The 27,711-nt window shown below is 37.9% G+C and overlaps 1 protein-coding gene across 2 annotated transcripts in view; it reads right to left on the bottom strand.

Moving 5' to 3' along the window:
* The window catches only part of PLEKHM3 (pleckstrin homology domain containing M3), a 210,109-nt gene that overhangs the window by 34,967 nt on the left and 147,431 nt on the right, over positions 1-27,711 (bottom strand). For both annotated transcript variants that reach the window (XM_027873652.1, XM_027873653.1), the window contains exon 7: positions 2,961-3,118. In XM_027873652.1, coding sequence (XP_027729453.1) covers positions 2,961-3,118 — 158 coding nt within the window. The remainder of the gene's footprint in view (positions 1-2,960; positions 3,119-27,711) is intronic.

The following is a 27,711-nucleotide window of genomic DNA, read 5'->3' as shown; positions in this document are numbered from 1 at the left end:
TTTAAGGGTCATATAAAATACGGAAATACAGGCAACCAAGATAGGATGGAATGGAATGGAATCAGTTGCAGAGCATATTCTCCAAGTTTTTCTGAAGGAGAACTGCTGTTGTATTAGGTGAAGTGCTAGGCATCAGGGCTCCTGGAATGGCAGCATCATAGGGATGGAAAGTATAGCCCTCGTATAAACAGAAAGAAGTCTTTAGGAGGAGAAAAGTAACTGTAGAAATTTTGGGATGCAGGCTTAGCAACAAGATGACTTTAAGGACCTCAATTCTGTGTCATCTTGATTTCTATGTGTTCTTCCTTTTTTTTTAACTATTCAACCTGATATAACTACCTTTCTCATGAATAAGCCTTAAATTTAGTGTGTCTGTATCTTTAATCAAGTCAAAAATATTCAGTTTGTATCCCTTTTGGATTTAAGATTTTATTATTAATTCTTAGCAGATTATTTATTTCCTTCCTAAATTTGTAATGTGGTTTTTAGCCTCTAGAGAGAGGGTTCTACTTTAGGTTAGGTCAAGGTAAGATAATCTTGGGGCTGAGTAGCTGACCCATATCTCAAGATTCAAATATTTAATTTTACTTACAAATCTTGAAATATATTATTGCTCCCTCTTCATACTAGCAATGTACTTGTATTTAACCTTCTTGAGGAAAAAACCACATTATTGACAATTTTAAAGGTAGAGTTTTTAGTAGTCCCTTCTAAATGTGATTTTTAACTATGGTGATCAGGGGCATGGTTGAGGAGCTATTTTGAAGATTTATAATAATTATAAATAAAAAATTAATGAAACTAATACAGTTACTAATTCTCCTGAAAAAGAAGGTGTTTAGTAACTGAATTACAGGGTACATGACATACCTAGTAGAACTCTAACCCAATATAATAGGCTACCCATGAGTATGCTCCAATGACATGAAGCACAAATAAGGGCTCCAGAGTCTGTTAAAAAGCCTGTGTGACCCTGAGCAAGTCACTTAACCCTGGTTGCCTTGCCAAAAAAAAAAAAAAAGCTATTCATCAAATATTTTTGGAAATTTTAACACTTTCTTGGTAAAAGATGGTTTAATGAATTTCAATCATATTTCAGCTATGCTGCTGAAAAGATTTTAAGTTCATTTCTAATGATCTGAAATGCTGAATTCAGACAACTCAAGTACAAATGGTGAAAAATTTGTGATTCAGTTAATTTTCTCATTCCAAAGAATTTATATAGTGCTGTTTTTATCAATTCTTCCAAGAATACAAGAGCTAGTGGAATAATAAAAATGAAAACTATATTAATTTTTATTATTCCACTAGCTCTTGTATACAGAGACAAATTTCAATTCTGTCTTCTTGAGGAAAGTTTTCTTTCTTTCTTTTCTTTTTTAAAGTGGTGCTTTTATTTCCTTATGTTCTTAAACTACATTTTTTAAACCACTCCCAATATTTGATTGGAAGCTGCACAACAAGGGAGCTCCAATAGTTCTTGGAAAGTATTATTAACTCAGAATTCCAGGAAGGGTTGGCGAGACTCCTTCAGACTCAAACATTCTTAAAGCTTAAAGAAATTGGATCTAGAGAGAAGTATCTGAAAAGGGGGAGGATGAGAGGATATTCAATACCTGTAAAGTCTTTCGTGCTGTTTTAAGCTTCCTTTTCTTTGAGTCAACAGGTTTTGTGCTGATGACATTCCTTTTAATGATGCTGCAAACAGAGTGTTTTTGACCAGAATTGTTGGGTCAAGCCAGGCCATGGCCAGTTTGGCCATTACCACAGGTCACAAGATAAGGGGCCAGACATAGTGCTCATGGGGCAACTGTTCATTTGAAGACACCTGTACCTGAGATGTGGCAAGTGGGGTGCTGGTGTAAGATGGGAGTGGTTGAGCCTATATGAAAGGCTGTTTACGAAGATTCATCAGTTTAGGAAGTGGTCAGGATAGCCTTCAGTCAGCCTTTACATTCTAGCTACATTATATATGCTTTAGCTCCTTCTCATTATATACCTCACTTTCTGTTTTGAACCACTGTGTTGCATTATTGAACTCCAGAGTAAATTTGGGAATATATACATACACATGTGCATGCAAAATGTATTTATCTCATGCTTTGGAGGATGAAAGGAAAGATAATAAGGATTATTATGTGATTCAACAAAAGAGTAATAATAGCCTTGCTAGTATGTATTGGGGGAAAAAGCTCTCACCTAGTAGTTAGCATCATTATGTTGCCACATATGTTACTTTAGTAAGAAAAAAACAAATCCACAGCAACTTGTATTGTGCCCCTCAAACTTTCCTTGTTGTACTGTGCTGCATCTATGGGACAATATGGTAAAGAACAAAATACATCGTGTAGCTGTTCATTCAAATCTTTTTCCTTTTATTTTTTCCAAAGCTCATACATTTCTAGCCTTGACTGGATGGATGGTTTACTCTATTTCTTTTTTTTTTTGTTTTTGTTTTTGTTTTAGGCAGCTGGGGTTAAGTGACTTGACCAGGGTCACACAGCTACTAAATGTCAAGTGTTTGGTCCGAGGCTGGATTTGAACTCAGGTCCTCCTGACTTCAGAGCCAGTGCTCTATCCACTGCGCCACCTAGCTGCCCCTATTCTATTTCTTCAATGGTGGATTTGCTCCTGTATTTCACCTGGGTCTAGAAAGGTGGTAAGATTGTGTCACCAAGTTCTTCACTATTAAAAATGAATCCAATTATCTTAAAAATAATTTTATGGGAAATATCATTTAATGTGGTTATCTCATTTTGATATCAGGGCTAGAAATCACGGCAAGAAATCAGAGGATGAAACAATACCCAATATCCAATAGAACACATGTAGGCTAAAGATGAAGATAAAGTATTTCAGCAAACCTTGTCTCACTGCAGCCAGAAGAAATCGAAATGTGGATGACCTGAAACTTTTACATGACATTTGACCATCATTTTGTAAGACAAGATGTTTTGTACCTGCTTGTTGAAATATCTTCAAAAGGGTAAAGGATCTCTCCATTGTTACAGATTTCGCAGATGAAGCCCTTTTGGCTACACAGGCTGCAGCTGTACACATGTGAGGTGGCAAATTTAATGACCTTTCCCAAGAAAGGGGCCAGCTTTCCTTCAATTACCTGGAAAAAAAGAAATGAGATAGTGAGGCAAATCTACTTAGAGTAGGATTCGTGCAGGCTCAGGAAGACTAGAATCCCTTTCCCTAACACAACAGGAAGAAATGCTTATTTCCTGATTACCTCTAAGTATAATTTCTCAGCAATTCTGACTAAAGAGCCAAAATACGTTAGCATATATGTTAGCATAAACTATGGTTTAAGGTAGCAAGTCACAGAACCTAGAGGTATAGTATAGTTAAAACTTCACTGGTCTTTTTCTTCATTTCTACCTTATGTACAGAAGGTGAGGGCTAACACATAGAGATTTACTTTAAATAGCATACAAAGATATTATTCAGATAGATATGTAGGATATCATGACTTATCATGAAATCATATGCACATATCCACAAAAACTTAAGAGTTAACATGTAAAATTTTAACAGAACTTTTTCTAGGAGGATCTATAGTAGTGTTTTCTATAAAAACTTGAGCCTCACAACAATCTGGTTTAGTATACGTTCATTTGGTTACAGTCAAGTTCCTCAACTCTGCATATGGCACATGTGATAAGTGTGTTCTATTCTAATATGTTCTTTTCCTTTGCTATTATTAATAAGGCCTAAAAGTTCCTTCTAGCACCATTTTTACTTTACAAGAACATTGTAATCCTCAACAAATCAAATAGTTTGCATGGAGAATATGCTTTTATTCATAAAACTGGAAAGACCTTCATAATTTTTAGAGAAAAAATTTAATGACGATTATTCTCTTTCATTTCTATTCATTGATAATTTTTGGTTTTACATCACCTAGATTCCTCCTATGCCCCTCTTTCTTCACCCTCTGGGAGAGCCATCAACAAAGACTTTTTAATTTGACTCTGGGGAAAGCTATATAATTATAAGAATTCAAGGTCACCTATACGTTTTGCATAAAACAACACATGAGGTGAATCTAAAGCAGTATATAGATAAAATATGGTGTTAAAAATGTAATTATACTTAAGATACAAGAATACAGAATATATAAAATGTACCAAAATAAGAACATCACAACTTTAGCAGTGCAAAGGATACCACCTGTGTTACTGGAAATATTAATTGATAAAAATGAAACATTTTAACAGGAATATAAGAAGACTCTTCCATGAAAATTTTAAAACCTACACAAAATCAGGACTGGCAGAGGTGAGAAAGTATCTTGAACATTTTGTCCAATGAAGAACTCTTGCATAATTTCTGTAACATGATCTTCCTTTCTCTCGCACTGAGAAACCACAGACCTTCCCTTATGCCCTGGGAGAGGCATGTAAACCCAAGGAGCCATTCTTTTACAGTGAATACTAGAGTCATATCCATCATCAAAGCAAGAAAATCTAAGCTCAATTTTGCCTCAGATAATTAACTAATTGTAAGTAAGGCTATATGACCCTGGTTAAGTAACTTCTTGGTTTCCTCTTCCGTAAAATGGGCTAATAAGAACAGCTACATCTCAGGGATGTTATTAGGATCAAATGAGACAAACATATGTAAAGTGCTTTGCAAACCTTAAGGAGTTACACAAATACTATTGTTATTTTTAAGTCATAGGAACCAACATTTCCAAAGAGTTTATTTTTTACTATTTCCTTCTCCTTTATACAACTAAACTTAGATTTACTGAGGCCCACATTTTTTTTTAAAGTTTTGAAAATAACATTCAATTTATTCTGTTTTTAAAAAAGCAAGAAGTATGGAATGGATATCAGTGCTTTCAGATGCAATCCTCTTGTGTTCTGCTGTGTACATACTAAAGCTCTGTGTATGTGGGGCAGGGGGTAAGGGTTAGGCTCAGAATAAAATAAAATGGTGATTTTCCTTGATTATGCACAATGTGGAATCATTCTCTTCTTCTAGGTTTGTTTGTTGGGCATTCCTGGTTCTTTAATATGCTTTTGACATCAATTGCTTTGTCTGCTTATTTGTTTTTTATCCTGTATGGTGTTGTCTGTCTTCAAGTTTTTTTTTAATTTATTATTAATACAAGGTTATCTAGCCTCTTATTAAGATATACAGAGAAGAGATTGCACAATCTCTGGCCTAAATTTTTCTAATACTATCTCTACAGCATTTTAAACTCCATCAAGAAGATACTCAATGTAGTTAAATCTTATAATTTCAGATGTAAGGATACCAATGAGTGGATAGATCTCTCAACTTTTTTCCAGAGGCTCAGAGTTTTCTCTCAGAGGTGACGCTTAACAGAACTTAAAGGGTTAAGAACAATTTGAATGAATAGTTTATTTTCATCAGCATGCTATTCCTTCCACAGATTACCAACACAGTCCTCAGGCAGTATGGACCTAAGTGGGGATATGGATGGTATCAAAGAGTCAACCCAGCCATCAGGCTCCATATAATACTGGCATTGCAATGATATGCATTATTCCCCCACAGTAATGAAGGTATAGTCATAACTAAATTACACAGAGACCATCATTTAGTTGATGAGTTCTTGTGTACTCTTTTGCAAATTTTATTTGACCTTCAAATGATTCCCTATATAGGACAATATTTGGATGCCTCATGTTTGCCAACACTTCAACTTCTCTCCTTTATTCTTCTCTTTCTTTACTAGACATCTTTGAGATGTTAATTTCCTTAATAACATATTGTTTATAATCTTCCCTAGATTTAACAAGAATAGCTTTTCCAAAGGATCCTTCCCCAGTCTTTTGGAGTTTACAGTATTTATTCATGATTCTTTTCTTAATGCATCCTTATACATTTGCAAGCCAATAAAGGAATTCTGCTTCTTGGGCCAGGTTTCACTCACAGCAGATAATGTGAGGCAGGCTGGTTGCTGAATGTTATAAAGCCTCTCAATTCAGGTGAAGAAACTTTCAATTCAGTTCCCACATACCACATGCCCTACAAAGTCCAGCTTCTTGGCGGCTGCAGCATCCGTCCTCCGTCTCTCTCCGAGTTAGGGCTTCTTCAACTTCCCGGGCCCGCATGCCTCGTTGCCCTAGCTACGCAGAGTCCAGGTGGCGGTGGCACAATGCGTGCCCGGCCTGGGGCACCTCTCCTGGACCCACCCACACCCACAGCCAGCTGAGCTCCCAAGCCACTTGAGACCCACATTTTTAAGAAGGACCTTGAAAAACCACTGGATAATACATAGGAGACGACTAGAATAGTGAAGGATTTTGAAGCAACAATATTAAAGGTATGATTGAAGGAACTGGTGATGTTTAATTTTGTGAAGAGAAGGCTTAAAGAGTGATGGGATAGGTATCATTGAATATTTGAAGAATAAATGTGAGTTATTCTGCATTGCTCTGGAGTATGACAGAAAACAAATTTGGACTTTTCTAACATTTAAAGCTATCTCATAGTGACATGGATTGCTGCAATAACTAATGAGGTCCTTGTCACTGGAAAGGAGGTTGGATGACCATTACCAACCAAGTTAGCTCAAGCCATGCCCCTTTTTCTCCTAGACTATTTTAAGAGCCCTTTCTCTGGTCTTCCTATGAGCATTCTATGCCCTCTTTAATCCACTACCTATTTGACTGTATTAATGCACTTCTATGGTCATGCCACTCTTCAATTAAAAAAATCTTCAGGGGCTGCCACTGTCAACTGAATGAAGTCTAATCTGCCTCTGACACTCATGCCCCTCCCTTTATAATCCAACCAATACTGTGCTCACCTTCACATTGTCTACGTTCTAGACTAACTGGGTTATGTTCTGTCCCCCATTCTTGTTCTGCCCCCTCTCACTTCTTTGTCTTAAATATATGTAGGTTATGTCTCCTTTCCTCAAACTCCAGTTGGTTGAAGTTCCTCCACCCTTGATGGGTTAAATTAGATTGCTATATCTTTCATGAAGCTTTACCTGATCTTTCCTGCCCTACTTCCTCCATCCTTGGTGAAAGTTCTATCTCCTCACTGATTTTGCTCTCCTTTGTATCACAATTCTTACCCCCATTAGATTATAAGCTCACTGAAAGCAGTATCTGTGTAGGACAAATGTATCTTTGCTCCCTGTCCTGTTGATTCACAAAAATGGCATTTCCATATGTGAGGCAGAATATACAAAAAAGATTCCTGAATTTCCACTACTAGCACATATGTAGCACTGTTTGCAAAATGCTTTACAAATATTATCTCATTTTATTGTCATAATAACCTTGGGCAGTAGGAGAGTCACAGGGCTAGTAACTGGATTTAAACTTGGGTTTTCCTGATCCCAGGTCTACCTCCCTGTCCATTGTGCCATCTCATCTTGAGTCTCAGCTCCCTGTTGGGTATTTTTGTTCTTTGTCATTTCCAAGGAAAAGAAGGAATGTATGGGCTTTGAGGCAGCTACATCTCAAAACTCTTTTTCACTTTTAGATTCATGGCTATATTTTAGATAGCTGAGGTTACCAGAAGTCTGAAATTCCACTAAACAAGTACTATTTTACATATGTGCAGAGTTCTTTCATATGAGAATCTTATATTTTGTATCCAAATTGTAAAACTATACATACAGGATGTATAGAGACCTATTCTGCTCAAAAATAAATTTGCTATTGAGTGTCACATTTAAGTATTTAGTTTTTAATTTAAAAAAATCAAACTTTTCTAAATTTTAGTTTCTTTAGTTTGATGAATAGAAATAATGTCCTTTATAATTGAGTATTCAATAAATGGCCACCTTAAAAAAATAAATTCCTTGGGTACATACTCTAATGACACACGTTGAGTATGATTATGATTGTATAAAAGAAAACCTTACTATGGCAACATGCTTAGCAAAGTGGAATCTCTTGAGCATGAATACTGTCACTGACAGCACTGGGAAGATAATACAGGTTTTTTTTTGGCTTCTAGTTCACAAGGCAGTTTCCAGATGTGACTTCTTTAAGAATAATGCATATATATATGTATATGATGCATATATATGTATATACACACATATATGTATAAGACTAATGCATATATATAATGTATATATAACATATACATGTATGTGTCTATATACATGTATGCATGCATGTATTGTGGATGTGTATTTAGATAGCCCCTCCAAATAAAACACCAAACTACAAAGTAAAGTTTACATGCTTCTGCAAGTTGGGACTATCTTCACCAGTTAAAGAGGCTGACATTTGCCTATACAAGAAGGAAAAAAAAAATCACAGTTGCCATTCATGTATCACTTTGTTCATAAGTTACCTTAAACTTTACAAAGAATTGTGTAAATCAATAAATCAAAAGTGTCTACTTTGTGCCCGGGTCCAGGCTAGACCCTGGGAATCCAAAGATAAAAGCAGTCCCTGCCATCAAGGAGCTTACATTTTTTTTGGGGGGGTAGGCAATAGGGTTAAGTGACTTGCCCAGGGTCACACAGCTAGGAAGTGTTATGTGTCTGAGGTCAGATTTAAACTCAGGTCCTCCTGACTCCAGGGCTGGCGCTCCACTGCACCACCTAGCTGCCCCATGGAGCTTACATTTTCTTAGGAGAAAATATCATAGAATTCTGAGAGTTGGAAGTGACTTTAGTAGTCACCTAATTCAACCAATGTAGAAAAGGAATTTCCACTCCAATGTGCCTGACAAATGGTCCTCTCTCTAGCCTTGGCCTGAAGACCTTCAAGGAGGGAAAACCCCCCACTTTGGGGGTAGCCCATTTTACTTTGAGATAACTCTAATTGTTAGGAAATTCTTTCTAAAGTCAAGCCCAAACCTGCCTCTTCACAGCTTTTACCCAGTTCTGCCCTCTGAGGCCAAACAGAACAAATATAATCTTTCTTCTACTTAATAGCCCGTCAAATATTTGAACACAGCTATCATTTCCCCCATGAATCTTCTCTTCTCCAGACTAAACATCCTCAGCTTTTTAAAATGATGCTTGTATGATAGACCCAAAGCTCTTCACCATCCTAGCTGCCCTCCTTTGCATGCTGTCTAGCTTATCAAGGTTGTGGCAGGAGCAACATCTGTCATCGTCTCTGCCATATAGTCTGGGCTACCTTTTTCTCTAAAAGGCAGAGAAGGTGTCCTGAGACTTCACTGATCTAGGGCAGAGGTGTTTGTCACACAGTTTTCACAACACAAATGTAACTGGAAAATATTTGGCAAAATAAAAATACAAGAGAACAGATGATGTTAATATGTGATTTTCTAAGTCAATAAACAGCCCATAGGGATCCTTTTGTATAGTTTAGTACTCCATCCCCCATGTTTCTATTTGACACCATTGATCCAGGGGACTAGAGCTTAAGCCACTGATGCAGCTTCTGGTTGCCTAAGGCATAAAATTCCCACTCCTAGAGAAATCTAAGCCCCTCAGACTTGACTGATTTTCTACTGCTGTGTTAGTCAATACACCATTGGCACCAGATGCATTTCCATATGGAGATGAGGGAGGCTGCTTTTACCTGAACCAGTGCTGATAAACACTCTTTCTATGGCACTGTTAAATAATCTTCCTTTTTCTTAAGACTTAGATGGTCTATGAATGTCTCATTTCACTCCAGTTCTTAGCCTGAACCCTTAGATAGGCTTCAGTTAGGCCTGGTTCATAATAAATGTCCTTTGTAAATAGCAGTGCCCAGTTAAGGGCATTGAACTGTACACAACTGAGAACTGAATGCAACAATTCAAATGATGTGTGATGAGAGCAGGGTATGAAGAGATTATTATGCCTCCTTAGTTCTGGAAGTTATGCCTCCTAATTTGACCCTAATGCATATACATACACACACATATATATGTATATACATAGCACAGAAGTTATGTGTATGTATGTATAAAGTGGTATGTATGCATGTGCATATGTATGTATGCACACATATATACACATACATACATATATGAATATACACACTTACATGAAAGATGATGAGGACTTGCACCAGGGTGGGGGCTGAATGAATAGAGAGAAGGGTACAGATGTGCAGGATGTGGTTGAGGTAAAATCAATAAGACTTGGTAACTAATTGGATAGGGGGGTAAAGGAGAATGAAGAAATACCGAATGACCCCAAGACTGTGAATCTGGGTAATTGGAAGGAAAGCGATGCCCTCTATGAAATGAGCTGGAGCGTGTTGGGGGGAAGCTAATAAGCTCAGTTTTGGACATGGTAAGAATGAGATGCCAATTGGACATATACTTGGAAATGTCTAATAGGCAGCTGGTGATGTGGGATGAGCTCAAGAGGGAAACTAAAGCTGGTTACATAGACTGTGTTCATTATTTCAAAGCTGAAGTAGGATCACGGGTCCTAGAATCAGGAGACCTGAGTTTGGATCTATCCTTGGCCATTTGGCTTAGACAATTACCTTCCCCTCCCTGGTCTTCAGGTTCTTAATTTGTAAAATGAGAGGGGCAGATAAGATGACTTCTAAGACTTCTTCCAGCTCTTTCATTCGACGATTCCCAGAATAGGCATGGTAAACTCGGAGCCCATCAGAACCTAACTGGTTCAGGATCTTAAACCAAATAGACATTTTCTGGGATTCAGCCTTACTTACAGCCCACAAAAACATAAGGAAACAAGATCTACTGGGAAAAAATGTTATATGAACTTCACAACATATGTTGAGACATCAAATTTCTCCTCTAACATTTGGATGGACTTAGTTGAAACAAATGCAAAACATGCAGATTATTTTCCCATACAATGGAACAAGCATATAAGCAGAATTTGAAAAGCACCAGGTTGGAAAGGTGATCTTTAATGTCCTTCTAGCTTGGACATTTTATGATCCCATGATTTCTGGCAAAGCCAAAATATTTGGATGAAATACTTAACAAACCTGAAAACTTAATTTAGAGTCACCCTCAAGCCAACATCTGAAAGATACGTGACTCTTTTCTTGCACTTAAATTAGTTTCAGGTCAATGTAACTTTAAATTAACTCATCAAATATTGAGGATACTACATTTTCAGACATCTACATAGTTTTAAGAAAGCCAGCTGATTATCTGGACATGGCATGAAATGTTGGAACAGATTGTGTTTTAGGTTGCTATGTTGATTGTTTCTCTAATTTGTTCTCTCCCCCACCCCCAAATGAATATCTATGTGAAAAAAATCACAACAGAGTAATTAGTGGAAAACATAACATGGTTCTTCCTTCTTCACCCTTTCACTCAATCTCCTTCACCTCCTCTAAATACCAATTTGTACTATCTTTTTTTTTTTTATTTGTACTATCTTCTTGAGAAAAGGCAGCTATTCAGAATGGGAAAAACATTTTGTTTCTGTTTTCTGTTAAACTTAATTTCTTATATTATAGCAAGGTACCTGCTGATTTTCTTATGGTGTGCGTATATACTGCTATTTCAGAGACAGTAAATGGATCTAATCTTCAAAGAAATATATCCATTTCTAATGTGAATTACATGCCATTTTTATAACATTTCAGGAAAAGGACGAAATGCAACATCAAACTGATATTGTTCCCCTTGATTTTGTTATTTTTAACATTTGCAGTTTCTCAGCAAATTCACTTGTGCCTGTCATTTCTGTTATTTTGAGGCCTGCAGGGACTGCTAAACATAATTTTTCACGATCATTCGACTTGCAGGACTCTCTGCTCATAAGAGCACCTAGTATGCTTGCAGTTCTCAAGACTTACCTTATTTATCTTTCAGTTGAGGGACACACACACTTTTTTTTTTTGTCCTGGTCAAAAATGGTTAGTGATGGAATTTGAGGCTGATGGCTTTCTTGCAGACTAAGAAAATAAACCATATTTGATCTGCTTTCTTGCAGACCAATCAAAAATTACAATTAAGTTAAAAAAGAACCTAGAGCTGGCTCCTCCAAACCACTGCGCCAAGCCCAGCTGCTTATTACGCGTGTGTGGCACCAGGAAATTGCAGTGTCATGTTCAAGACCCGAAGCCAAGCAAGATGTGTGGGACTGGAGAAAGGGTACATGTTACAGTCCATTTCTGTCTGCTACCTTCACTCCCTTGGCACACTCACAACATCTAAAGTCACGGGGGCTGGGGGTGGGAGCAGCATTACTAAGTTGGAAAAAAAAAGAAAGAAAGGAAAAAAAGCCTCTTTATCACCCATTTCTTTACATACAGACTCATTACTCCCCTCGATTCTGCCATGGAGCTTCCATTTCAATACAAGGCATTCCTCAGTCTATTATTCTCCATCTAAATTCTGGACAACTGTTGGTAACACTTTGATTCCTGCACTTGACAAATGGCCCCTCCTTAAAAGTCTTGCTAAAAGACATGATGAAAGTTTAACAAAGCCATCTGCCACTCAGTAACAAGCTAACTTGATGGGATAAGAAGAAACAATATTGTCACACTGTAAAATAATTTGAAATATAATCTCCTTTGCAATTCCCACAGTATCTCTAGTCTAAGGGTCAAGAAAGACCTTGCTCATAATTATGTCTCTGTGTTCCATTTTGAAACATTTACAGAAGGTACCCTGAGACAGAGAAAGATTTCTGTAACCTTAGGCAAAGCAAGTTGGGGGGAAAAAAAGTCAGGAAAAAACTACCAAGCTCTTTTCAAGTTTCAAAAATCTACAACTAAATGAAAACATTCTACTGAATACTTGCTCAGTTTTAAGCACTACCATGTAAAGACATATGTTCTAAAATAAAAAGTGAAGGCACTAAGATGGGGGGCGGTTTACTCAGTCACTAAAACATTATTAAACTCCAGTTAAATGTAATTAACTTTTGAGCTCCTTATCATTACTCATTACTGGAATGTTTGTACAAAAAACAGAAAGCTGTCTGCTTTCTAATTAGTCTGTTCCCAAATTCATTATGTAAGACCACAACTTACTTATTTGCTTGACAAATCAATTACTTCAGTGAGAGTAGATTATGATGTCACCAATTAGCCCTAATCTGATCCACTCATACAGCTGAAAATTTCCTCCCATTCACACAATGAAAACTTGATGAAGATTAAACTAGGTGGCTTTACTTCCTTTGCCAAATGATGAACTGCATGGTGCCGCGGAGCTGAGGGGCTTAAGCAATGACAGAAAAAGAAATTTAACTTCACTTTTCTCAATTATCCTGAAATGCGCCCAAAGAGAATACCTATGCTTAAAATTCTTCACAAATGAAATTGCAAACACTGTTTTTGGGTTGCTATCTCTCTGTTAAATGTGTATAGATGTTTGCCTATAGAACAGCCTACTTAGCAAAAGTCCAGTTTGGCTTTTAAGAAACTTCTACGGTCTCCAAGATGCAACCACAGTGACATTGGGCTGAGAAACTGCCTACCAAACCAGACAGCAGGCCTGTTCCAATCCAAGACCATTTTTATCAGCAGGAGCTTTGGGGGGCTGGGTAAGTGGCATATAATTGGCACTGGCAACATCCCATGGACAGGGTGCTGGCTGTGGAGGCAGGAAGATCTGCATTCAAAACCTATCTCTGACATTTATTAGCTGTCTAGTCTGGGGTGGGAGAATTTATATATCCCTCCCATTTTCTCATCTGCTAATCGAGAATGCTACTATTACTTGTAGTACCTACCTTCCAGGGTTTTGGTCAGGCCAAAAGGAAATAATGTAGGTAAGGCACTTTGTCAACTTTAAAGCAGTAGATAAATGTCAGTTATTATTTTTGTCATCCCAGGATCTAAGGACCCCAAATAGTAAAACCACAGACATTTTAAACCTAGAGGAGGTCCTTAGAACATATCTAATCTAACCCCATTCTTTTGCAGATGAGGAAATTGAAATCTAAAGAGATAAAGTGACTAATCCAAGGACACACAGGTAGTAATTAGCACATCCAAAATTCAAACTCTGGCCCTCTGAGGGCAGTAAATCCAATTCCCTTTCCACTATACTAGGAAGATCCCAATACATGGGACTGTAAGTTATAACAAGAGGTGAGATCTCCATTCCCATAAAAATTTGCAGTGGACATATTTTCCAAGCTCAAACTACAGTTCCAGCAGTGTTTTTCAGACCTTGATGCAAGTGCAGAAGAAATTTCCATATTTCAAGATTCATTTAACTATGCAATTGAGGAGCTTCCACCTCACCTTCAATTGGAAGTGATTAACCTGCAATTCAGTCAATTCAGTGACATGCTAAGGGGCAAATATCAAGAGAAGAATCTAATTAGAATTCTATAAATGCCTTTCAATTGATGAATATACTTAATTAAAATCATATGTTTGTGGACTGATATCAGTATTTGGCAATACCTATCTACATGAAAAGACATTCTCAAAGATAAAATGTGTAAAATCTCATTACAGATCAGCATTAACAGATGAACATTTGCAATTAATTTTGCTGATAGAGAACACTAACTTTGAACCTCAACTAAGTAAATATTATCCCCTGAAAAGATTCCATTCTTTTCATTAGTAGACTCTGTATCACAAAAAATTGTATTTTATTATTATTGTTGTTGTTGCTGTTATTATTACTGGAAACTTATTTTCTCTCTTGTTATATAAATACAGCATCACTTTTGCCTCTTGGCCCTCAAAGCCTAAAATACTTACTTATCAAAAGTTTGCTGATCTCTTACTTAAAACACGCTCATTCTCAACTAGGATGGGGTGGATTTTTTTTTTCCAGGCACTGACAAGGGGGTGGGCCATGTTTCTTGAAGGATTCTTCTCCCAGAGCAACTACACCTGTAGTCAGATTGTCCCCTGTGCACTGTTCCTTCCCATGACTGTCATCTATGCTGCTACTATTCCTCCCAAAAGATTTTGCCCCACTTGAAAAAATTCCCAGTTATATGGGAGAGAACAACCTCACATTTGGGTGAAATAAGCAAAGATAAGTAAAAGAGAACAAAGAAGAGAAATATGATTAAGGAGGGGAAGAGTGGTTGAAAAAAGAGACTGTCAGGAAGGAAAGAAAAGAAAGTGTCTGGGAGACACAGACTTGAGCCCTACGTTTACCATTAACCAGTGTGACATCTGGCTAGGCATTTACTGTCTTTGGGCCTCAGTTTTCTCATCTGTCAAAAGTTGGTCTAAGTCACCTCCCAAATTGTTAAGAATTTTTTGATGTTAAAATTCCATGAAAAGATGTGGAAAAGAAGTTTAATGCTTTAATAAAAAGTTTAGTGCTTTAATAAAATTTTTAAAAAATTTAATAAAAAGAATATTCAGAAGCTGTGAAGAAAAGAGCTAGGAATAGTCAAAAGACGGCCTTAGACAAATGAGAAGCAGAGAAAAGGATATATGAATGGTCAGTTTTAACTGTAAGTCAAATACTGTCACTCAATTCCCCCCTCCTTGTTTGCAAGATGCCATTCAAAGTAGTAGTTAATACTTTCCAGGAACTATTCTCCCTACTTAGGTGAAACCAGATAGCAGCTTTCCTGGAGACCTTTGCAAATCCCTTCACTTCATCAATTCACTTAATTAGTTAATGTTTGCATAGCACTTTAAAGATGAAAAGCATAATATAATTTCTTAGCATTATTATTATTATTGTTTAACAGCTCTGGTGAGTCTAGCAATCTGTATGAACAAAAGAAAATGAAGAGAGTTCACAGCTAAATTCTGATTTACAACTTCCCTATGACATTGATGTAAAGGGGAAAAACCCCTTGGACAGAAACTGGTACAACTAGTCTTTACTAGTTCCCAGATCATACTGCAAAGCTGCTGGTGACTTTTTCCTCTGCTTTGGGGTATGAATGCCTAAAACATCATTAGTTATGACTTCCTATACCCTAGTTCTCAAAAACAAAAACATCTGTTGTATTTACAGTGACCCTATGGGTTCAATTAGTTAACAAGCTTTTAGAAGTATATGTATCAAATTCAATGGTGTAGGTGCTATAAGCATGTTTTTTAAAAAGGCTCTTTTGGAAGGAGAGTACGAGGAAGTACTTCTTCACCACTTTCTCCAGTGGGAGGTAAGGTTATGTAGTTGAAAGGATGCTGGGCTTGGAGTTCAAGAAATCTGGGCTGGAATCCTGGCTCTAATCCTCACTAGTCATGTGACTTTGGGCAAGACACTTACACTCTCTACCTCAGTTTCCTTATTTATAAATTGTGGATAGTAATACTTGTTCTCCTTCCCTTCAATGTTTGTTGTGGGAAAATTGCTTTGTAAACTTTAAGACATTACAGAAATGTCTGTTGTCATCATTATTTTAAGTCATTAAGAAAATGCAATCGTGTTTTCCAAAGTTATCCGAAAGAGTTTATCTGTTAATGAAGGTTTCTCTTTGTATTAGAATGTCTGCATGTATCTATGGGGACCCAAAAACCTATCAACAATGTTCCCCTTTGTGTTTTTAGGTGCTGGTCTTAAAAGGCAATAGGCAATCTCTTTAATGAGAATGATTTATAAGATGTGCCAATAAGGGGTCAATAACAGTGTCTAATGTGAGGTAATTGAGGGTCAGTTTTTGTTTGCAAAATTATCTCTCAATTGCCACATTTAATCTTATCTCCTTAAATTTGTACCTAGGAGTCAGCAAGCCAGTTATCAGCCTAGGTGCATATTTCATTTTCTAAGGAAATGGCTTAAATTTTTAAAATGCCACCCTTCAGCTAAGATCAATAAGCACTCTTTTATCAGGGTTCTATTCTGTTCTTATCAGTGATATAACTTCAATTCTTAGCTCTCAAGCCATGAGGATATTGGTGTATTTGACATTGGTCATTTGGTTAGTCAAGTTAAATTATAAAGTTTAACATTTGTGTCCACATAATCAATTAAAGATGGATGATAAACAAGAATGACACCAATACTCAATTCACATATCCCTACACACTCAAGAGGTCACAGAATGAGTTGCAATCATGCCAGGAAGCCATGCCAGTAGAAATCTGTCTCATAAACTCAATTTTGGGACTGAGCCAAGGAAAAGTTGCTGAATGAATAGACCTGTCTTAAAGTTGACATCATGCATTAACTAAAGGTCCTGATTGTAAAAACAAGATGACATTCAGTGATAAAGTCAGGGTCAAAGAGAAAACTTAAAAGCAGAGCTGGGCAGATAGGTAGTGCAGTGGATAGAGCACCAGCCCTGGAGTCATATGTGGTCTCAGAAATTTACTAGGCTATGTGACCCTGGGCAAGTCACTTAATCCTGTTTGCCTCAGTTTCCTCATCTATGAAATGAGTTGGAGAAGGAAATGCCAAACCACTCTAGTATCTTTTCCAAGAAAACGCCAAGTGGAGCCACAGAGAGTTGGACTGACTCAAACGTCTCAATAACAACAAGGGCTACTCAGCCATTCTGAGAATGTGATAAGACACAGCTCCATCCCTCGCGAAAGTCCATCCCCCTGAGTGTAGTCTGGACTCACCAGCTGTGACTCAGGACATAAAGGATGCTGGTTGGGGAATCCGGACTTCACATCATTCCCTCTGCCAGGGATGAAAGCCAATCCATCCTGCTGTGGACAGGACAAATGCTCCTAACTTCTACATGTTAACCAGGTTCTCAGGCACTGTTCCAGCATCCGGGAAATGTGATGCAGGAAACTAGAGAGGCAGCACATCAGAGTGGAGAGTCAGGAAGCCCTGGGTTTGAGTCTAGTCTTTGAACCCCTGTAGCTGTTTGACCACATCTATTCACCTAACCTTCTTTATCAATGGAATATTAACACTGTGCTATTGACCTCCTGGCATTGTCGGAAGCGGTGTGGCCATGGGGCTGGTCACAACCTCATGCAAGAATACTTGGAATATTGACCTCACAGGGTTTACTGTTAGGCTCAAATAATAATGTATGTCCAATGCTTTATAAGCTCTGAAGAATTACATAAATATTAGCTATTGCTCTCGTGAAGATAGGTATCTATTTATGTTAGAAAGTAATGCTGGAATGTTAGTTTTAAAAACAAATTTAAAAAACCTACTCAAAATCATTGAGGTATTGAGACATGATCATCTAGTTATTATGCAGTTAACTTCCTTTTCTTTTTGAGTTCTCTCAACTGCAAACATCTATCCTTTCTTCTTACTGGAAAGTCTTTGCTGAATGAGTAAATCAACTCTGCTGAAAGGATTAATGTGATGGAATTACTACTGGAATGGAACAGCTATTGCCCCCCACCAATAGTTTTAGATTTATCCAAGTACATCACTCCTTTGTACAGTACTTAGAGAAGCTCAATGGAAAGTATATCAGAGGTAAAAATTCTCTGGATATAAAAATTCAAGCTGTAACACTGGCCAGACAATATGACACATCTGCATTACTGAGAATTACTTGACTTAATGGTCTGATGACAGTGAATGGAATGGGGGAGTGGGGGGGGGAAGGAGAAGTTTCTACTTGTTAGGAAGACCACAATACAGAAAGAGCTTTTGGAGCTGTGTGATTTATGAAGCTCTGGACAAATGTAATTCCTAAGGGATGGGCCAGTTTTCTCAACATGAGAAAAGACAAGGGCAAATTCTGTGGGTGGTCAGATTGTCTATGACAGGGAATAGCTGGACTGCTCTTTAAAAAAAGCTTATCATTGTGATGGGTGGCATTCTTGTTGATTCCAGAGAATGAAATGAACCTAAACATCTGCACACTTTGTGTATGTTCAGCTCCTTCTGTGTATCCAGTTAATGTGTAATTTGTAAATGTTTCACTGCTTGCAAAACATTGCTGACTCTGCGACTGTTCTTGATGTCTTGGGGCATTATTCTAATAATATATATTTTGGTAATAACCCTCATTTTTTGATCAAAAGGACAAAAATTGGTATTTTAATTCTCTAGACTCACTGTTGCATGAACTTAAGGTACAAATTTGCAAAAACTTCTCCGTTGAGGAACACTAGACTAATTATTTAATAATAAATACTAATACAAAATAGAATTATAATATTGGAAAACAAATTAGGCTTAAGAAGGCTGTGAACAATGCAAAAGGTAGGGTGGTTTAGTGGAAAGAACACTCAACTCAAAAGAGTCTAGAAACCTGACTTTTGAGTTCTTGCTCTGTCCCTAGCCAACTCTGAACCCTGAGGCATGTCATTTAACTCCCCTAAACATACTCTTGATCCAAAGACACAAATAAGACACTTCATCTCTCAGCTCCTGGCATTTGCTTTGCCTTTTCCCTTTGCCTAGAATTTTCTCCCTCCTTCGCTCCAATGACCTCCCTGACCTCCTCTGAGTCCCAACTAAAATCCTACCTTCTACAAGAAACCTTCCCTAACCCAATGCTTTTCCTCTTTTATTTCCTATGTATTCTGTTTTTCCTGATTGATTTAATTTCTCTGAGCTAATTGTATTTTATTTATTTTTTTTTTGTGAGGCAACTGGGGCTAAATGACTTGCCTAGGGTCACACAGTTAGTAAGTGTCAAGTGTCTGGTCTGAGACCAGATTTGAAATCAGGTCCTCCAGACTCCAGGGCCGGTGCTCTATTCACTGTGCCACCTAGCTGCCCCCTGAGCTAATTTTCTTACCCGTAAAATGAAGCCATTCTTTCCAGCTATTACCTTCTATTACTCTCTAGCTCAGGGGTAAGCAATTTATCTTTAAAGCAAACTTATTTTTTCTCTTCCTTTGACTTTCATTCCAGTCTTTCTCTTTTCCATTCTCTTCCTCCTATTCTCCTCCAGGTATAGTTACTATTCAAGGAACCTCAACTGAGCTTGAGGCCCTTTGAAAGGAAGAGGCCAACTGCACAGCATTTTTGGAGGTAGAAGTCTAGAGTGAGCTCTTTTCTTTCACCATATTTTGCTTGAGGGCCACATGGTCTATTTACTTTTTTTTCTTCTATCCCTTTATTTTCTTTCTCTTCTGCTTATGCCTTATGTTTGCACATGTCAGCCACTGGTATTATTCAGGGCTTAAAGCAACTGTTTTTTAACCTCTGTTTAAGGTCTTGATTTAAATAATCATCATCAGGGAATGTCAGGAAAAGTGTGTGTCTAGTTTCAGCCTTTCTGCTTTCAGTTAGACGGCTAAACTCATTTCCCACTGGTTTCAACATCAAACAGGTCCTACTGTGTTTAGCTTGGAATAGATTAAGTAACATATATTTTTTTGACTTCATGGTTGTAGGGAACTCCCTAGAAATCCCCCTTTACCGATGCAGGTGGCACCTGACCTGTGATGGTTGGGGACGACAGGAAAAATGACACATTCGGGATCTCACAACTAGTATATGTCACAATAGGCTGGACAACTGAGGTCTTCTTGACTTGAGGATGGTTCTCTATCCACCATATCATACTGCCTCTGTATATATGACAAGGTCCATTACCTCACAGAGTTTACATTTTAGTAAGCCGATAAAATGCAAACACAAATAATTAGAATGCACAAAATTATATGACGCAAATATTTAGCATGAGTGCAGAATAAAGTGTTTTTTGAAGTTTTAAGTGTAGTTATAAATAAAGAAGATGATGGAAGGTTTCCTTTCCTAGATAACATTCATATGTAACTTTAAAGCTAGAGTAAGAGGTTAGCAGGTTAAAAGGAGGAGAAAAGTGTCTCAGCACAGGGGAAGTTGTAAGTAAAGGCAGTGAGGCAAGAAAGTACAGGGTTATGTTTGGGGGAAAGAAAGCAGTCCAGTTTGGCTGGAGTATACTGGGGCACTGCCAAGACTCACAGCAGATAGATGAGGTCTACAAGGTTCAAGGCAGGTGGTGGTTCCAGCTTAAAATTTCAAGCCTCTTGGAGAAGAATTAAGGAAAGCAAAACCATACTGATATGTGAAAATACCTCTAGTTTATTTCAGGCTTTTGGGGATAAACATTTGCAAATGTTGAAAAGGCAGCTTTGGAAGCAAAGATTCTCACTTAAGTAAGAAGGCTGTTTTGGGTTTTTCTCAACTGCTTGGTGAAAGGAATTTGGCTCAAATTCCATGGTCACAGCTGGCTACTTATTATTTTCCTTTTGTGAAAATGGCAAAAAATGATCAAGGTTATTACAAATGAACTTGGCTGATCCTATAGTCCTAATCAGGCAATTCAAACAATTATCCAATGATGGCATAGTTAGGTCAGACTGAAATCCCAATTTGGGAGTATCTGAGCTGCAAATTCTCTGATACAGACTTAAAATTGGAAAGAATCTCAGAGATCACCCATCCCAGTTCCTGCTCTCAAAATGAATCCTGTCTCCACAATATTCTTGGAGGCGGTCCATTACACATTTGAACATCTCTAATTGCTAGGAAATTTTTCCTTATGTTAAACTGAAATTTATCTCCCTTCACTTCAACTTGTACTTAGTTCCACCAAGTTTCAACAAGACAGCCTTTCAAGTATTTGAAGACACCTATTATGTCCCCTTCAATTCTTCTCTTTCTTCTTCCAGGTGAAACATGCTCAATTTCCAAATGATCCTGGTATGGGTTTGAGCATCCTTACCATAATGGTTACTTTCCCCTATACAAATTTCAGCTTGTTAGTGTCCTTTCTAAAATATGGTAGTCACCATCATTTGGGGACTGGCTAAACCAATTCTGGTATATGAATGTAGGAGAATAATACTGAACTGTAACAAACAATAAATATGAAGAAATCAGAGAACTGATACAGAGTGAAGCAGATCTAGGAAAACAATCTAGACAATGACCACCACAATATAAATGGAAAGAACAAAGAAACTGAGATTGAACTCTATGTAATTATAATAGCTAAGCTTGGCCCTGAAGAAAACATGAGAAAATATGCCTCTTTCCCTTCTTTGCAAAGGTGGGGAGTTAAACGTGTGAATTATTGCATATACTTGATGCATCAGTTAAATTTGCTGAACTACTTTTTTCACACTTAGAAAATTCTTTATTATAGGAGTTGGCTCAACGGGTAGAAGGGCCAGGAGAAATACATTCGCAAGTGAAGGTGATTAAAAACAAAAGTTACTACTATAAGTTTTTAAAACGTGATGCCCAGAACTAGACATAATAGTTCGGATATGAACTGGCCAGGGCAGCGTACAATAGGACTATGATATCCTCCTCCTTCCTGTAAGCTGTGCTTCTATTAATGCAGCCTGAGATAAAGCAGAGGTTTTGTTTTGGCTTTTTGGTTGCTCTGTCACACTGTTGACTCACATTGTGTTTGTGACCCGTTGTTTGCCTTCACAGACTCAGTCATTTTGACTCTAAAGTTAAACTTGGGATAACCTATACCTGTGATTTCTTTCACTATCTTTTCAATCATGTCCAATTAGATATTTTTCCTTTTTTTCTTACAAATTAGATAGACATTTATTAAACATCTGCTGTGGGCAAGACTTTCCCTAAAGTTTGATGTCAGTGCCTTATCATTGGCATGGAGGCGATCTTCAATTCTCCAAGGCTATATATGTGGAGTGTGAGCTCTGGGGAGTGCTGTCATCTTGGAGAGGCTCTGTGGATGTTTTCCAAGGAGCAACCTCGTTAAATTCAGTGAAGCTCATTGATTGGATATTGAAACATTCCAAAATGAAAAATAGAAAATGACTTTCAGGCTTGTGTGCCCCTATCAGGATTCACTGCTGGCACCAAAGAGGCTTTGTAGAATAATTAGATGAGCTAGTCAATGCTAAAAGCAATAGGCCCATTTATCTGATGGGTAAAAAATAGGCCAAAAAGAGAAGACCACTTGGCACAACTGGTGACAAAGGAGAATAAGAGACCGAGAAAAAGGGAAAGGGTAATAGACTAAGCCCGCTGGTTCCTTTCACCCTTTACACTAGAGTCTGGACTGTCACTTCCAATCAGTCAAGAAACATTTAATAGTGCCTGCTATGTGCCAGATGCTGTACTAAGCACTGGAGATACAAAGGAAGGTAAAAGACAGTCCCTACTCTCAAGGAGTTCACAGTCTAATGGGAGCAAAAATGTGTAAACAACTATATATAAATAAGGTATATACAGGATAAATAGAAATAATAGGGAAGGTGCTATATTAACATGATTTATATAGTTACATAGTATATATTAATTAAATTATGTAGTAAGTTATATATTAATATAATAATATAGTTCTATAGTTAATGTAGTAAAATAGTTAATATAATATGGTAACATGGTTAATTAGACTTGAGCTTTAGGAAGATCACTGTGACAGATGAGTGGCACGTGGAGTGGAGTGGGGAGAGACCTGTGGCAGAGAGATCAACTAGTAGGCTACTGCAATAGCACAGGACTCAGGTAATGAGAGCCTGTGCCAGAGTGGCGGCAGCGTCAGAGGAGAAGACAGGGTGTGTATGAGAGATGTTATGAAGGTAAAGTTGACAGGACGTTGTGACAGACTGAATATGAGGAGGGAGAGAGACAGAGGAGTTGAGGATGACACCTGGGTTTTGAGCCCGATTGGCTGGGGGGATAGTGGTACCAAGTTTGGAATGGAGGGATGCTGAGTTTAATATGTCTACAAGACATCCAGTTCACGATGTCCGATAGGCAGTTGGTGATGCAAGACTGGAAATCAGGAGAGGATAGAAATGAATAAGTAGAACTGCGAATTATCAGGATTGATAATGGATAAAAAGTTACCACCATGCCTGACACAGTCCAACACAGGAATAAACCCATATGCTGTTTCCAATACATCCAGTACAACCACATAGAGGAAGAGAAGAGGGTCGAGGACAGAGCCCTGTGGGAAACAGTTAGCAGGCATGATCTGGATGAAGATCCAACAAAGGAGACCGAGAAGGAGTGGTCAGGCAGGTAGGAGGAGACCCAGGGGAGAACAGTGTCATGAAAACCTATAGAGAAGCCTGGAGTATCAAAGAGAAGAGGGTGATCAACAGTGTCAAAGGCTGAAAAGATGTCAAGAAGGGTGAAGATTGAGAAAAAGATCATTATATTTGGCAATTAAGAGGACATTAATAACTTTGGAGAGAGAAATTTTGGTTGACTAACGAGGCTGGAAGCCAGATTGTAAAAAATTAAGTGAGTGGAGGAAAGAAAGTGGAAGCATCTATTGTAAATGGCCTTCTCAAGTAGTTTAGCCACAAAAGGGAGCAGAGATATGGGATGACAGCTAGAGGGGATGGATGGATCAAGTAAGGATTTTTTTTTAAGAATGAGGGAGACAGAGGTATGTTTGCAGGCAATAGGAAAGCAGCTAACACAGGGTCTAGTCCATAGTGGGAGCTTAATCAACACTTACTGATTTATGGATTCATTAGTGCAACTACACTTTCCTGGAAAGTGAACATTCTGTGATTAATCGGGCCTGGAGATAGGAACTCATTTCAGGTGGTTCAGGGCTTCAGTGTCTTCTGTAGAAATGAGTTCATTTTTCCAAACCCATCAATCACACAATGTTAGCATACTTGTATTATGTACCTCACAGGGTGGTATGGAAAGTGCTTCATAAACCCCTAGCATTATATAAATGCCAACTTCTTTTGATTACTTTGGACACTGACAGCTTTCATCTGACTAATTCTGTTTGCTACCTGAGCCAAATTATTGCTTTGATGTCATTCTTTGTTGTTGTTGCTGTTGTTATTTTTGGAACCTGTGATTTCATTGATGTAGGGAACAGGGGGTGAGGAAATCCCCCTCTCTACCCAGGCAGCTCCACAAGCTTGCAATTGTAGAGCTGCCTGCAGCGCTGAGAAGTGAGGTGACTGGCCCAAAGTCACACAGCTGGTATGTGTCAAAGGCAGGGCTTCTGGACCAGGAGGATAGCTCTCTAGATGCTGCCTCTCAAAGGCTTATCTTGAACTTTGGAGACTCAGTAGATCTGACGATGCTTATAGATTACATATTCTGCCAGCCCAAATCGACTTTTGATTACTGAGTATTTGGCTCCCTGCTTCTCTCCCCAAATTCCTGTCTCTTCAGCTAGAATACTCAGTTTGTCAGTTCATTCAAAATATTTGTTGTGTATCAGTATATTTACTATACACTAAAATGAATGAATTTCTTATTAGTTAAAATATTGGGCTCAAAACTTTCTCTTTCAAATGCAAGATTTCTATATATTATTGATTGGCAGCCCATAACAGTAAGTTGTTTTATTAAACTTTTCACCCTTTTAAGCCAATTTGTTAATGATCTTGTGGCAGTCTAGATAAGGTGATTGGTAAATTACTATGGCAATAACATCAGTTTCTCAAGTACAGACTTTTTCTGACTCAGCAGAAGTAAAGAGTTGAAGGTATGTTAGAAATATTAACATTCCTCATAATCATTCATTTTGGAATACTTAGGCAAGGGGATCATATGATGAATATGCATTTTATGAAAAAAATATAGACTCTCAGGGAGTACAGCTGTTCCAAATCCATTTTAATGCAATCACATTTTGAAGATAATTTTAAAATAAAGGAAGCAGCGTATGGATTTATTCCTGTGTTGGACTGTGTCAGGCGTGGTGGTAACTTTTTATCTATTATCACATTATTTTCTGGCAAGCTGGCTGGACAAACATTGTAATTAAGGAATTACAGTAATGACTGTTGGTGATTCAACTGTACTTACTCTGAGTGGTGGCTAACATCATTTGTTGTTCATTAGGCTGATGTTTTCTTGCTGTGCTTCTCTTTTATACAGTGAACAATTTGCATGTTATATTTCCGCCATCAAGGCAGCCCACACATTGCATTCTACACTGAAAGGGACAACCTAGAATTGGCTAAAGCCCCTTCGAAGCTTAATTGCTGGCTACCACTAAAGAGAAATCCAAATCAGATAGCCTTTCAACAGAGAGACAAATGACCCCCGTTATTTTAAATGTGGAAAATTAACACAGAATTTCACCATTAGAACTTCTATAGGTTGGAATGCTAAACAAGTCAATTTTGCGTTATAAGAGTATTATTAGGAAACACCAAATGAATATAAAGCAGTGGTTCCAAATTAAAATTCAACATTTATTACTAATATGGATTAGTCAGTCCCAAACAGAAAGTTTTCCCTAGGTATCTTTTTGGGGGACCATCATATCTTTTCCTGGAACTACATTATACTAATACAAGCAGGATACCAACATAATAGGGCAGCTAGGTGGCACACTGGATAGAGTGCTGGGCCTGGAGTGAGAAAGATTCATTTTCCTGAGTTCAAATCTGACCTCAGACACTTGCTAGCTGTGTGATCCTGCGCAAGTCACTTAGCCCTGTTTGCCTCATATTCCTCATCTGTAAAATGAACTGGAGAAGGAAATAGCAAACCATTCCAGTATCTCTGCCAAGAAAACCCCAAGTGGTTAGGAAGAGACAGACGTGACTGCAAATAATTAAATAACAAATTAACGTAACAGAACTTGGGTCAACTTTAAGGAAGGGGATGGTATACAATGCACACATACTTACATGAGTATATAAGTATACATATGAGTATAATCTGCAAGTCAAGACCATTATCAGGATTTATAGCAGTTCAAGGACAGTATATTGAATCCACCTTGATGGTACTATCATTCGCAAGAGATTTGGATAGATAGAACTCTCTTACCTCTCAGTGTTCAGGGGGCCACCATTTCTGTGATCTCTCTGATATGCAATTTTAGAAACTGTAAATGTGCATCTCCCCATATCAATTAACCAGTTGTTGTTGTTTTCCTGCCATTCTGAGTCAAGCTTTCCCTTTTTTTCTTTAACTCTTAGGGATGCTATTTTTATGGTATTAGTAGTATAGTTCCCTTCTCCTCATCTTCAACCTCCTCTGGTCTAGTCATAACACAACAACCAGAGTAGTTGCTTTGCTTCCTCTTTAAACCATGGGATTTCTTTCTTTCTTTCTTTCTTTCTTTCTTTCTTTCTTTCTTTCTTTCTTTCTTTCTTTCTTTCTTTTTTTTTAGGCAATTGGGGTAAGTGACTTGCCCAGCTAGTAAGTGTCAAGTATTTGGTCCGAGGTCGGATTTGAACTCAGGTCCTCTTGACTTCAGGGCTGGTGCTGTACCCACTGCGCCACCTAGCTGCCCCAACCATGGTATTTCTTTAGGCTTTTTGTATTGCCTTTGCATCAAATTTTAACTTCTCATTCTTCTTGTTAAAGATCTCCATGTTTTCCTATTCTTCCTGCTCTTCCCATGACTATTAGGAAAAATTTTCAATGTTGTCTTCATTCTTATTCTGTTATGATCCTGTGCATTCTCTATGCCAAAGAAACAGGACAACTCTATTAAGTTCATGTAACAAACCACCTGTCTTTCAAATTTGTCTTTTCCCCACATTCCTAGAGACATTTTCTTCTGGAGAGCTAGTGTGAGGTTCTCAGTCCAGTCCCCAGCTACCCTAATCCTGCCTCATTTAATTCTACCTGTGCTTTAAGGCCTACTTCAATGCCAAGTTGTTCATGAAGCCTCTCCTGTCAGAAACGGTCTTTTCTAAGATCTTGCACAATGCTTTGTACTCACTCATCCTCTTATCACATTCTATTCCGCATTAGCTAACGCATAGATATAGTTTATCTGTGTCCAAGTCACATCTTCCCCACTGGACCATGAGTTCCACAAGGCCAGAATCCATATCTTAATGATTTTTGTATCTTCCCAGCACCTACCACAGGGCTATACTTGAAGTAGGCACTTATACAGTCGTTGACTGAAAAGGTTGTTGAGCACCATGGGAGATGAAAAAAAAAAAAAAAAAAAAAAAAGAATAAAACAGGCTCAGTCTCAGTTTTGAAAACTGCCTTTTCCTAGATGTGATTGTGCATCTTGTTTGAGTTTATCTAATCCAGACAGGGAGCTCAGGGCTGGTGCTCAATAAATCTTTACTATGAATAACAGGTCCA

Source organism: Vombatus ursinus, unplaced genomic scaffold (genome assembly GCF_900497805.2).
Source record: "Vombatus ursinus unplaced genomic scaffold, bare-nosed wombat genome assembly UNPS02014802.1, whole genome shotgun sequence".
Lineage (NCBI taxonomy): Eukaryota > Metazoa > Chordata > Mammalia > Diprotodontia > Vombatidae > Vombatus > Vombatus ursinus.
Note: the sequence above shows the minus strand (reverse complement) of the source record. Positions and strands in the feature narration are given on the sequence as shown.